Source organism: Colias philodice, chromosome 15 (genome assembly GCF_061535455.1).
Source record: "Colias philodice isolate Cphi_HAF_F1 chromosome 15, ilColPhil1 Martin Lab GWU primary, whole genome shotgun sequence".
NCBI lineage: Eukaryota > Metazoa > Arthropoda > Insecta > Lepidoptera > Pieridae > Colias > Colias philodice.
This window is the reverse complement of record NC_143100.1, coordinates 6,986,337-6,999,758: the sequence shown is the minus strand read 5'-3', so window position 1 is coordinate 6,999,758 and position 13,422 is coordinate 6,986,337. Positions and strand designations below refer to the sequence as shown.

At 32.0% G+C, this 13,422-nt stretch overlaps 1 protein-coding gene across 1 annotated transcript; it reads left to right on the top strand.

The window, feature by feature from the left end:
- Positions 1-5,440: 5,440 nt before the first annotated feature.
- Positions 5,441-6,488, top strand: LOC149482306 (uncharacterized). The gene is made up of 4 exons (XM_089704536.1): positions 5,441-5,578; positions 5,683-5,728; positions 5,805-5,867; positions 6,279-6,488. Exons 1-4 carry the CDS (start codon positions 5,493-5,495, stop codon positions 6,390-6,392), a joined length of 309 nt encoding a protein of 102 aa, XP_089560662.1. The 5' UTR covers positions 5,441-5,492; the 3' UTR covers positions 6,393-6,488.
- Positions 6,489-13,422: the final 6,934 nt, after the last annotated feature.

The following is a 13,422-nucleotide window of genomic DNA, read 5'->3' as shown; positions in this document are numbered from 1 at the left end:
GGTGAATAACAACATAATATAATGTTAAAATAATCTTTTAATTTCTATCTGAGTTGAAAATAATTTGACTAGTGAAGTTTTCTCTTAACTGCTGATTGATATTTTCTTCCATCCAGTAGATTTTCACCGAAAATAATGCTTTGGAGCGCGAATTTCTTATTACCTAAATATGTGATAAAAAACTCACGCTCTTATAGCACATATTTAATGAAGTATATTATCTATCGACTTGGTAGGTAACTAAAAGTAGGTGCAGATAATTTGTGTACGAGCTCGAGTCTGGTACGACAAACGCATAGACCGGGAGATACTGACACAAAATTTCGAGTCATTTGTAACAAGGATGGCGGTCCTACAGGGGTCTTAGTACGCAATGACAAAAAGAAAAATGATGGTGTGAACGCTGGTACCGGTGTCTTAGTCGCGTGGGCGTTTGTCGAACTCGTCGGAAAAATAGCGAAAGTCAAACGATTTGTAACACAAAAATTTTAGAATTTACCGATAGCCCATAAAAAAGTAGTAGGCGGTAGTGTCATGCCATACTTTTCCGGTGTGACTTACAGCCCGCCATACCGACGCGAATGTGTTGATTTAAATAAAACAATCATTCAACCATTTGTACCAGGCTAACTTTTGCACAGGTAACTATCGTCGTGCAGCCATTTACGAAAATCGCCATGCCATACTTTTCGGACGATTCCAAATGGTCGCCATACCGCCGAAAATCTGCAAAAAAATTTTATTTCGCCAAACTTTTTGTACCAGTATTGCATTTGGATTTTTGGAGAGTATTTGATAAAATGTGACCATTATTATATTTGCCATACTTCTAGTAGGGGGAAAAAGTGCTGTTATACTTGAAAACTTAATTTATTATTAATTTATATAAGTGAGGATTTCCAACACTTAGATCTTTGAAATTTTGTATTTATATTTGTTGATCCTCAAACTTACAGGAAAAATAAGTGCCATACTGTTACAAATCGTTTGACTTTCGCTATTTTCCGACGAGTTCGACTAACGCCCACGCGACTAAACCGCCGGTACCAGCGTTCACGCCATCGTTTTTCTTTTTGTCATTGCGTACTAAGACCCCTGTAGAACCGCCATCCTGTTACAAATGACTCGAAATTTTGTGTCAGTATCTCCCGGTCTAGCATATATACTCCGCCGATTGTGTCGCAGCGCCGCCCTCAATTGTTCTACATGAAAAATTGCCTATTCGAATTGTTCGCGAACAAATGCGTACCGTGCGGGTCATTACGCTTTGTTTTAAGAGTAAGTACGACAAAAAATTGCCGTAGTAAAAAGCTAAAATTTTTCGTTTCCGCTCTCTTTAAATGAGGGTACTAGAACGTTGTATAAACTCCGGCTAATTGTTCCTGAGCCTGAATCTTTTTTAATCTTTTAATTTTCGTAAGAAAAATTCCCTTTATGTGAGGGCTTATTTGTTTGACAAGACCATTGTGAGCAACGTCGCTACTCGCTGCCCCTACAACCGCACTACTCAATGAGATTGGCTGTAGGTATAATTATTTTACTCCAATAAGGCCCGATTTTTCAATGCTTGGATAAAACTTATCCGTCCAATAAAGTATTACACGATAGTATAAAAAAATGTCACGTTAACTGTCAAATACGGACAATTAGAATACGCTTTTAAAATGGTAGTTTTATACATTATTCGACGAATAAGTTTTAACCAAGGATTGAAAAATCAGCCCTAAGTAGAAAATAAGTATGTATACATACATGTATCAGTTCTATAATTTGACTCTAAAGTACAGAAATTAAATTAAATTCTACTATTTTACCTAATACTCTTCAGTTTACCAACACATTTCTAAAACAATACTAATTTTATTGAACACTAGCGGTGTGCCCCGGCTTCGCCCGTGGTACATATTTTGCAATAAAAGGTAGCCTATGTTCTTTCTCAGGGTCTAAAGATTATCTGTGCCAAATTTAATCAAAATCGGACCAGTAGATTATGCGTGAAAACCATACATACATACATACATACACATATACATACAAACATACAAACCTTTCCTCTTTATAATATTAGAATAGATAGAATAGATAGAAATTTTAGATACTAGGTGATACTAGGTACTAATAGAATTAAATAAGTGTGTCGTTTCTCTGACATTTTATTTTCTCACTTCTTCACAATACATAACAAATAATAATCTTATTAAAATATAAGCGTCAGTATGTAATCAATGCATGTTTAAAACTCTACGTATAGAGTAGCTGAGGGAGATGAATGGCCATTAATTAATTAAGCCTGGCCCTTGGTGATTACACCCTTAGGATCCATTACTTAATTAACATTACTCATGTGTTGATTTCGAACCAAGTTTTCAATGGAACATTATCGATTAAATTGTCTAATATTAGGTATGTAATAAATACAATACTTTTATCGCCTTTTTCCGATGCTATTACTCAGGCATTTTACTGCGATTTCGCGATAATATCAAGATAATAATGTTATATTTGCTTTTCTAATTAATTCTGTTAACACCGAGGATGTATTATCTTTATTGGTGTAATATTTGATAGAAACATTCTTTAAATTCTAAATAATTTGATTATCAGTAAATGACTAAGACAGGCTTGAGTCAGTAATATATTTTAATCATAATATATTTCATTTTTCACGACTTTTACCAATTTCAACCATTGATTCAAAAAGCACTAGGTATCCATAACCCTTAATTGGGCGCGCCTACAAAGTTGCATAAGCGGTCGCGTGGGGTGTGTAGCACCCCAGAATTAGGAAATAAAATAAAATACGAAATACATGCAAAATCAGACTTTTATTAATTAGAACATTTGCACTTACATATTAATCAACTTTTAAACATTTTTAATAATATAATTAACTTATTTTTTTAATATGAAAAATATTTTTTACAAATCCTAGTTTTAACCGTTGCAATTTTTACAGACTACAATTATATGGTCATTGCACACATGTTTATAGCATTTAAAACATTCAGTCTTTGTTTTCCTGTCCTTACTTCTTGGACATACATGGCACCTTTTGTATGATTGCGATCGGCCTGCTTCAGAAATAGATTCTTGGTCCGAAATTTCATGCTGTCTTTTTAGTCGTTTTTGCAGCGGTCGTGGTAGTGTGGGTATGCTGGCTCTTGATATTTGGTGAGGTTTGACTAAATCAACAGCCAGTAACTTTAGAAATAGTCTTCGGGATATATTGGGGTCAATTTTAGATTTGTATATTACATAGGAATTGATACCTGTGATATTGAAAATATGAAAAAATATCACCATCGGCCATCTTTTGGTACTTCTTCCTAAATTATAAGTGGCGCACATTTGGTCGTTCGTATCAACTCCCCTTTTGGTTTTATTATAAAAATAAATAATTTCGGGCTTTCTTTTCTCACCCTTTTAGTCCACGTGGCATTTTACTGGTAACCTAAAACAAAAATATCACAACATAACCTCAAAAATTTCAAAGTATTATAATTGAACACTGTTTACATTTATCACTTGCAAAATACAATGTTTTAAAACAGAAATAATAAAATTACCAATTGGCCACTTACTCGGAATTTAGACCACACAAACAGTCACCTGGGGTGTCGTGCACCCCAAACACGCTCACCGAGCCCAACCGTCCACAACCGAGCGCCGCTCGCAACTGAATCGTGTACGTTTTACGTGTTTACGAAGCTACCTGGAAGAACAGCGCGCTAAATTCAAATTTTAAAAAGTTGTGAGCCTGGAAACCCGCTCTGGGGTGTATGACACCCCACGCGACCAATTAAGGGATAAGCATAATAAGTAGGTAAAACATATCTTTATAATATTACTTTTATTTTATAAATCATTGATTTATTCAATATTCATATGCTGCTTTAATATTTATAGTTATAGTTGCAAAGTTAACTTTTCTTTATTCTTCTTTATTTTATATATACAAATAAAGTGTAAACGAAAATGCCGGTTAAATCATCCAATAAGAATTTCCCTAAATAATTCAAGTCAACCTAATTGGTTGTTATATTTTTTAGTCTGGCAAGAAAGCCGTTCAGTAATCTCAGTATTAAGAATTATGCGTGACGAGGGATTTGTAACGTGTTTTTCGCGTATTTTTAGCCCGCGCGTCGCGTTCTAGCACCTTCTGGGATTCCATTCCGAAAAACCTCCATAAATATTTCTTAAAGTATTTGTATCTTCCTTGGGGTATCGTTAACACAATGCTTTCATTTTTCGAATGTATTTTTCCGCTCTCGCTGTACAAGAGTTGCCACTAAAATTCAAAAAGTTATATTATTAGGTAATAAATATATGTTTTGTTTTTTTTATTATAATATCTAGATGCATTAGGTACCTGTACATGCATTAGGTTGCTATCAGAAAGTTTTAAGTTAAAAGAACCTATTTTATTTATTTATTTATTTATTTATATAAGGCACAGTTACAGGATATAATCTTAAATATAAAATTTTGGCAAACATGTAGACGGACCCGCACGTCATAGACTGCGTAGTTTCAGCTTTCTAGAACCATACATGTTATTCAACATTCTATTCGAAAAACTTAATTAAAAAAATTATCTGTTCTAATGTTAAGTTTACTATATATACCTGTGTAATATTATGTAAATTGGAAAATTTAATTGTAAAGCCCATACAGTATCTATGTTTCTATTTATTAAATATATAGTATTGTTTTTAATAAAATGCTTATTATTTATGCATAAATAACAGATTAATTTATGCCTGGTATCAAAGATAAGAAAAATATATAATATAGAGTTCAATTGTCATATATATTTATCACCGCATTCAACACTCAAAATAAATCGCTGCTATCAAAATGCGATTATACTAACTGTTTACAATCTCATAAAATAGCAGACGTCGCCAAATCTAATTTCAGAGGATAATAAACACAAACAGCGACATTTTACAACCTACGCCATTATGTGAACAATTATTACCGTTATAAGTAGATCTGTATCTGATCTGATTTCATTACTTTCTTTATAATTAATCATTCCCAAAATCATTCAAAATCATCAATCTTGCATCTTTTGCCATATCATAATGACATTTATATGAAAAAGAATTTACATAAAATAATTTTGAGATCATCATTATGAATTCACTTCTTGTTTAACACTCTACAAATCAATAATTCACTATAATGAATTATAACACCTATCAAAGGGAACCAGTAATAAAATGTTATGAGGAGAATTTGTGATAAGTATTCTTTTTATGTTCATAAATAATGTATTGATTGAAATAGATAATTTATTTTAAAACATTATATAAGGAAAATGTTAATAATTAGTATCTTTATGATAATGCTTGAGGAAACAATAACCAGTAGGTATCTATTAACTACAAGTAACGCAAAATGATATAAACTGACGTTATTAATAAGGAAGACGATTCATATGCCTACAAGTCGGTCTTCAAGTGTTGACAAAGCAAGAGCACAATATTATGATTAATAATATTAAAATGAATCACATAATTGTTATGTGTGGTTGTCTACTTTTTGCTACATGTGTCAATTCCAGATCAATTGAGTAAGAACTACATTATAGAGTACTAAAAACCACCTTTCTATAATTTTTAAAATATTGTTTCAAACGTTCAATTTTTTTTATTTGTATAATTTTTCAATTTTCAGAAAAAGCAACAATATCAACATTCATCCCGTAGAAAAGTTTCTTGAGGTACATTCAAATATAAACTGTATGATGATTTTAATAAGTTTTAAAACACAAAATTTAATTTTTCGTGTGATTTTAGGTAAAAAACAGATACAAAAGGGACTTTTCATATGAAGAAATATTAAACAGACTTCAATTTCCTGTACGTAGATTTTTTACGTTATAACCATAAGTATAGTTTAATATTTTTGAAAGATATAGGTATATAAAGTTACAGATTGTATGATCAGATTCATATTATTTTAATTAACCAATGCTAACTAGCAATGAAAAAGCTTTTTAAATGCAAATCGTAAAAAATGTATCCACGATTCCGATCAAATTTGAGACAAACTTAACTTTCTCATTAGAAAACTATGATTGAACTTAATTTGCAACAATATACCTATTTTTTAATTATTAATTGCAATTTTGAATAGGGTAAAAGATTTGGAATTTTTCCATCACTTTGCTTTAAAAGAATGATTCCTCTTGAGTCTAGAATGTTGATCCCTTGCTAATGTCAACAAATGTTGTCATTGCGATTTTTTGATTATTTGTTTGATTTTTTCAGGACGTGACATCTACTAGTTATGTAAAAAAAATTATCGGTACTGGACCATTAGCCAACAACATTGTTATGGTCGGCTTCGGTAAGGATAATAACAATTATATTTCTTTCCGATAAGAAAAGATTAATTGTATGTTGTTTAAAATACTTGTGAGTAATGTGAATATTGGAATTAAATTTAATAATTATAATAAACGTTTTGTGTAACTTATTTCATTTTCCTTGTTTTTCCTCGAATATGGTACCTAGAGAATATACAGTTCACTTTGTTTTTGTTAAATAATTCAATATACTTTTTTATAAAAGATATTGATTATGTAATGAAAAAAGTAGATATTTAATGTCAAATTTAAAAATTACCAAAATATGAAAAAATTTAAGGTGTTGGAAAGATACGTACCTATTACTATATATATAAGCTACTATATAAGTTTCAAAGGAAAGGAACTAAACATCGAAAATAGGCTTTCGTCGATTGTGCAGATGCGAATTTTGAAGTACTTTGGCCACATCACCAGAAATATTCCTTGGAGAGACTTGTGGTGCAGGGACAAATTGAGGGCAAAAGATCACGGGGCCGCTCACCTACACGTTGGACCGACCTTATCGGTAAAACGACCCAATCCAGCAATGCTACCGATCGTGAGAAATCGTATTGTTGGACAGGGAGCGAACAAAGAAGTGACCACATCTAACAAGAATAGAGCACCATCACCATAACCACGACCACTCTGTCAAGAGTGTACGACTAAGAAGAAGGAGATATTATAGTATTGTACTATTCTAATCTTAAAGGCCACAATTCGCTCTGACTTGTTTTATATTGACTCTGTTACAAGATGATAAGAAAGAGTTATATTGTATGATTATAAAGTAATATACAAATCAAATTGAAGTCGGTGGCCAAAAAAACCAAAACATTATTATGAGGCACTACTATAGTAGAGCCAATTTAATAGGCAACATTTGACGTCTATCAATTTTATCTTCATAGGGTGGTAACCTGCTTAAAAACATCGATTAAAATGAATTAATCGATACAGACTTGAAACATTTGTCAATCGAACTTGAAACACATGTCAATAATTTATGATAATTTTTGTTCCCAAGTAATCGATGCATTCGATTCTAGATGTCAGATTTCGATTTTTAGAGTAACGTCTCTGGTATTTTAAAAGAATAAAGGTTTATTGACACAAAATTGAAGCGACGTCAGTTCTTTAAATCAGAAATTGTTTATTATGTTTAGAATGGTTTATCAGTAAAATCAAATCCTAAAATCACTTGTATCGGTCATTATTATTATAAATATGTAATCGTAATTGAAAAAAGTTAAACAAATGTGTAGTTCTAACAAAACGAAATATGATGTTATTCTATGTCGTGTTTACTAGGTTACGTTGTTGAATTTTGTTGAACTGTCAAATGTTGCCTATTAAAATGGCTCTACAATAACTTTGTTTTTTCCTTTTTCAAGGCAGTGTAAGTTTTTGTTAAAATTTGTTTATTTTTTTTTCTATTCAAGGTTCAATTTTATGTAAGTTATACGGTTTAAATGTAGACCATTAAACGCCAGTTCTAAGTTCCTTTCAATTTCTCGGGGTTGTCAATGTCAAATTCTGGTCCTGTTTCGAACCACGTTGAATATGCGCTACCTAAGCGTTCTATCAGATGATCGGCAAGTTGTGAACGGCAGAGGCTACTTCAGCCGTCGCCACCTGTCGACGGCTGCTGTCGACAGGATTCAAGGAATCTTTTGTCTAGGAATTTATTTTGATATAATAATAATAATTTAAGAACATTAATTGTGTCGTACATGATTTCTATGTAGCTTTAACCATTAAGGCTGCACACGCGACGGAAGCTTAAAAAATGGAGTAACTTCTCCCGTTTTCCCAATATTTCCCTTCACTGCTCTGCTCATATTGATCGTAGCGTAATAAAAAGTATATTATAACCTGCCTAGGAGTATGAAAAATAATTGTGCCAAATTTCGTTAAAATCCGTCGTGTAGTTTTTGTTTCTATAACGAATATACAGACAGACAGACAGACAGACAAAAATTTTACTGATTACATTTTTGGCATCAGTAGCGATCCCTTATCACCCCTTCATAGTTTTTTTTTTTAATATATTTCATGTACAGAATTGGCCTCTCTACAGATTTATTATAAGTATACTTAGATTAAAAATATTTCATGTACAAAATTGGCCTCTACAGATTTATTATAAGTATAGATTAATATAATTTCATTTACTTTTAGGCTGAACGAAAACTACTACTTAGAAAGTTCGGTAAGTGTCGACTTTCAATATTCGCTTAGTAGGTACTTCTTATCTAAAGATAATAATACATATGTATATATATCCATGTATAACATTCAATTTCAATTGTTTATTTTATTTGCGTTTGCCTCGGTTCCACCAGGGACTTGGTTTTATTTAGATTTCACATTTTTTAACAGTTAAGTATTATGTTGTATCCAAGCGGAGATAATTAATTCAATAAAGCAAATTTCAGTAAAATCCGTTCAGCCGTTCTTGAGTAGTGATGTAAGTGACTAACGACTTTGTTTAATATACATATATTTTATATCTAACAGGTATATCTATAAAAAAATAATCGGGATATAATAAATAATATTTCATCTCATTATATCTTGTTTATTTAAAACTACGATATGAACCATAAAATATGATTTACAAAATTAATTCCAAGCTATGATTAAGATTATTTTAATACAGTTTTTTATTCATTGCAGGTTCCAGGTCAATGTCATAACTGTATTATGTAGGAAATGGATCCAATAATACCAATACTGTTTATATAAAAAGTGATTCTCCTAATCCTTAAGATTAAATGATTTTATCTAAAATATACCCTAAATATAAGAAAATAATAATATAATAACCACCATAACTGTAAAATTTAGCCAAAAATAAAAAGACATCAGATTTTAAAATACTTTTACTTCACAAACACAACATAATCAATTTTGAACTTTGCATAAAAAATGAACACATTAAAAAAGTGTAGTTAATTATTTATTAAGTTGTGTCATATTGCTCCTGAATAAAGTAACAAACCATTGAAAAATGATACTTGTGGCTGTTATTATATTTTGTATGTTCTTGGATAAAAAAAAATGTGATAAATTATTTTTGTACAAAAAAAATGATTTAATTTCACTCTATTACATTAATGATTCCAAATAAGAAATCACAGAAATTATTGTTTACTTTGTATTCTTGCTCTAATTTCTAATTTTTACCTTTGAGATTTGCGCAAATCCTGCGTTCTGATGCATTTTAATCACGATGTAAGAGATTTTTGTTAATACATATAAAAATTCAGAAAGGTATTGTGTTTAATTTTATAATAAAATCTTGCTCTCTTATCTATTTTCCTATCCCATATGATATTCCTCAATTCCCGGAAGATACTGCACCCAGATTACCTATGGGGTTTGGAGACCTGGCGAGCGAGCAGGACGTAGGTAAATTGATTTTTCAATATATCTGCGCATATTGTTAACATCACCACTGCTCGAACGGTGAAGAAAAACATCGTTATATCATCTTCACTATACCAATAAGAGAGAAAATATTTTGTCTTTATTAATTTCTAACGAATTTACTACTACAGTAATGTCATTCCTGTCAAGTCAATATTAAAATAGAGTTCGAGTTTGAACGCCTCTTTTGTAAATTATTGTAGTGCTGGTTAACGCATGTAAACACACACACAATCTATACATATAATAAAAACGTAAGAAAGTCAAAACTGTAGTGTTTTTTTTTAAGAATACTTGAAATTGATATCGAAGCCAAAAATATAGTTTTTAAAATTTTTGCCTGTTTGTCCATAAATAAAATCGAATAGAAATACAGAGGTGGCACTATCCTTTTCTTATATGGTTATGAAATTGGTATCAGGATATTAATGTTTTCTTTAAATTGTGTGATAAATAAAGACAGCTTAAAAGTTCTCCAAGTAAAAAATATTTCACGATTTGTTTAAACTGTTTTGTGTTTATTCACCAAATCGATCCAAATAAAATTTAGGTAGTATGGAAATCTTTCAAATTTCTGGATCTGGAATGAAATGAAATAAAATATAATAGTTTTATCTTGAAAAAATCGCATGCAATTGCCGTGAAGAATACAAACAAAGTAAAGTCTAATCTCTAAAAATATACTTATTTACGTAAAGACCCAGATAGAGCCAGGCCAAGCATATAGTTATATTATCTGTATATAAAAAAAAACTAAAAACATGTTCTGCAAGTAATAGAAATAAAGTAATAAGATTAGGGTTAACGCAACAATCACATACATCCATACTAATATTATAAATGCGAAAGTAACTCTGTCTGTCTGTCTGTCTGTTACTCAATCACGCCTAAACTACTGAACCAATTTGCATGAAATTTGGTATAGAGATATTTTGATACCCGAGAAAGGACATAGGCTACTTTTTACCCCGGGAAAATGACGAATTCCCATTTTACCAAAGTAACCAAGATAGACATAAGGCTTTTTCCGCGCGGATTTTTTCCGCAATTCTGTAACACATGGAAGCGGTGCGAATTATTTTCGCGCGACCTTTTCTGTAGTATAAAGTTACTATGAATATTATGTCCGCTCTGCAGAAAAAACCGCGCGTTTTGATCAATCGTGCAACGACGCTATCGAGAAGATGCATTCATTTTAACACACTTTTATTAGCTTCAGCTGTATGTTTGTATGTAACCGACTCCTATAGACTCGATTTTAACCCATTTTAAATTTTTACACTTATAAAAAATTCAACTGACAAAAATCGCGCGAATTTTGATTGCGCAATTTAAATCGCAAGAATAAAATCCGCGCGGTGAAATATGCGGACACAGCCTAAGAAAGGATTCTGTCAAAACCGTCAAAACACATTTTAATCATAAATTTTACTGTGATTATAATTTTGATGTATAAACCTACCAAATAGTATATATAATAGTATCCAGTTCACATCACTTTATATGAGAAGCAGATACCTACTTCAATTTAGGAGGTTTTACACAGTCGTTTATTTCAATCAAACTTGAACAAAGTTTTGGCATGTATTAATCACAGAACATATATATTCTGGGTATTAATTTTTGTGACATTTATTGTGAAAAGAATATTTATTCTTGAATAAAAGCATTTTTGGTGTAATCAGGTCTAAGAAGTATACGCTAATATGCCTGGAAAACGTAAATCTAATCTAGCGCGTAGGTCTAGCAGAGCTCGAGCTGCGAAAATAGCTAGAAGCCAAGAGTCCGAAGAACAGACCCAAACCCGTTTGGCTTTAGATACTGAGAGCCATAGGGCTCACAGAGCTTTTGAGACTGAAGAGCAGAGTCAAATACGACGTATTTTAGATGCTGAGCGCCATAGGGCTCATAGAGCTTCTCAGACTGAAGTTCAAAGTGAAACGCGTAGATATTTAGATGCTGAGCGTCACGCAACTCAAAGAGCCGCTGAAACTGAAGATGAAAGACAGGCACGAAGACTTTTAGACGCTGAGCGACATGCATCACTAATTGTGTCAGATTCCCATGATGAATCACAAAGACGGCGTACTTTGAACGCTGAACGTCAGGCACAAAGAAGAACTGCTTTTACACTGCGTTTTACACATGGGATGCATTTCAAGACGCAGCTTTTAATTATGACCCTATGATTGATTACATTAATCATCAATTAGTGCTCATTGGTCGGATGGATAAAAAGTGCACACATTGTGAAGCACTAAAATGGAAAGACGAAACTCCCGGCATGTGTTGTTCTGGTGGTAAAGTGTCACTCCCATTACTTGGCGAACCAGAAGAACCTCTAAAATATTTTTTGTTATATGACAACAATGAATCACGGCGATTTTTGAGTCGTATAAGAAAATATAATTCGTGTTTCCAAATGACATCTTTCGGAGTAGACAATGAAGTTGTTATGCCTGGATTTTCACCTACTTTTACAATCCAAGGACAGATTTATCACAGGATTGGCTCTTTATTGCCTACAAATGATCAGCCGAAATTCTTGCAGATTTATTTCATAGGTGACGAAAATTGTGAGGTCGACCGCAGGTGCCAAAACATTGAAGGAGTTGTAAGGGATACTGTTTTGAAAATTCAAAGAATGCTGCACAATCACAACCACCTCATTAACACTTTCAAAACATCATTAGAAAGAATGTCAGGCGAAGATTATCCATACTAATATTATAAATGCGAAAGTAACTGTCTGTCTGTCTGTTACTCAATCACGCCTCAACTACTGAACCAATTTGCATGAAATTTGGTATAGAGATATTTTGATACCCGAGAAAGGACATAGGCTATTTTTTACCCCGGGACATAGGATAGGTTTCATTACGGAAATCCCACGGGAACGGGAACTATTCGGGTTTTTCTTTGACTGCGCGGGCGAAGCCCCGGGCGGAAAGCTAGTACATAATATTACATATAATTAAAATTAAAGTAGAACCAAATTTAGAATCAAGCTATAAGTGAAAGTTTCTTACAAGCTCAAAATAAATTATTGTTATCAATTGAAAACGGTTATGATGTTACGGTGAAAACTTGTTTGCGATATAACGGTTTTAACACGTTATATGTCCCTGGATTCGCCCGTGTGCTCATAGAAATTTAATTATCAAATACACATTATATCCGATGTTTCCTTTTCGACGAAACAAAGATTTTTAATAAATTTTTTTATCATATAATTATCACGTATATCGATTAAAATAAAAAAATATGCCGCATGTACAAAGAGCGGGAAGCAATATCTTCAAAGTAACCTAAAAAGTACAATTAACTTATCACAACAACTTTGACCCTTGTGGTGTTGCAATAAATAATATTTAAATACAAAGAGCACTATTACAGACTAGCAAAATTATGACAAGCACTGGCAGATCTACAACATAGGTATAATAGAATCCCAAATTAAATAATCTTAGTATATTATTATCAATCGTCCACACTCTACTTCTACTGCCTAACCTAACACGACAATATTATTCTCATCTCATAATTATTGTTTACTAATGGTTTCCAATAAATACATTTTCTTTCATTAAATTGTCGTGTTGCAAAATAGCAAATGTGATGGTAGCAACACT

What these genes read in the sequence shown, in the direction of transcription:
- LOC149482306 (XM_089704536.1), top strand. Translation starts at nt 5,493, where the DNA reads ATGATTAATAATATTAAAATGAATCACATAATTGTTATGTGTGGTTGT. An exon ending in GTCAATTCCAGATCAATTGA is followed by an intron (nt 5,579 to 5,682) that starts GTAAGAACTACA and finishes TTCAATTTTCAG; the next exon opens with AAAAAGCAACAATATCAACA. An exon ending in TAAACAGACTTCAATTTCCT is followed by an intron (nt 5,868 to 6,278) that starts GTACGTAGATTT and finishes TGATTTTTTCAG; the next exon opens with GACGTGACATCTACTAGTTA.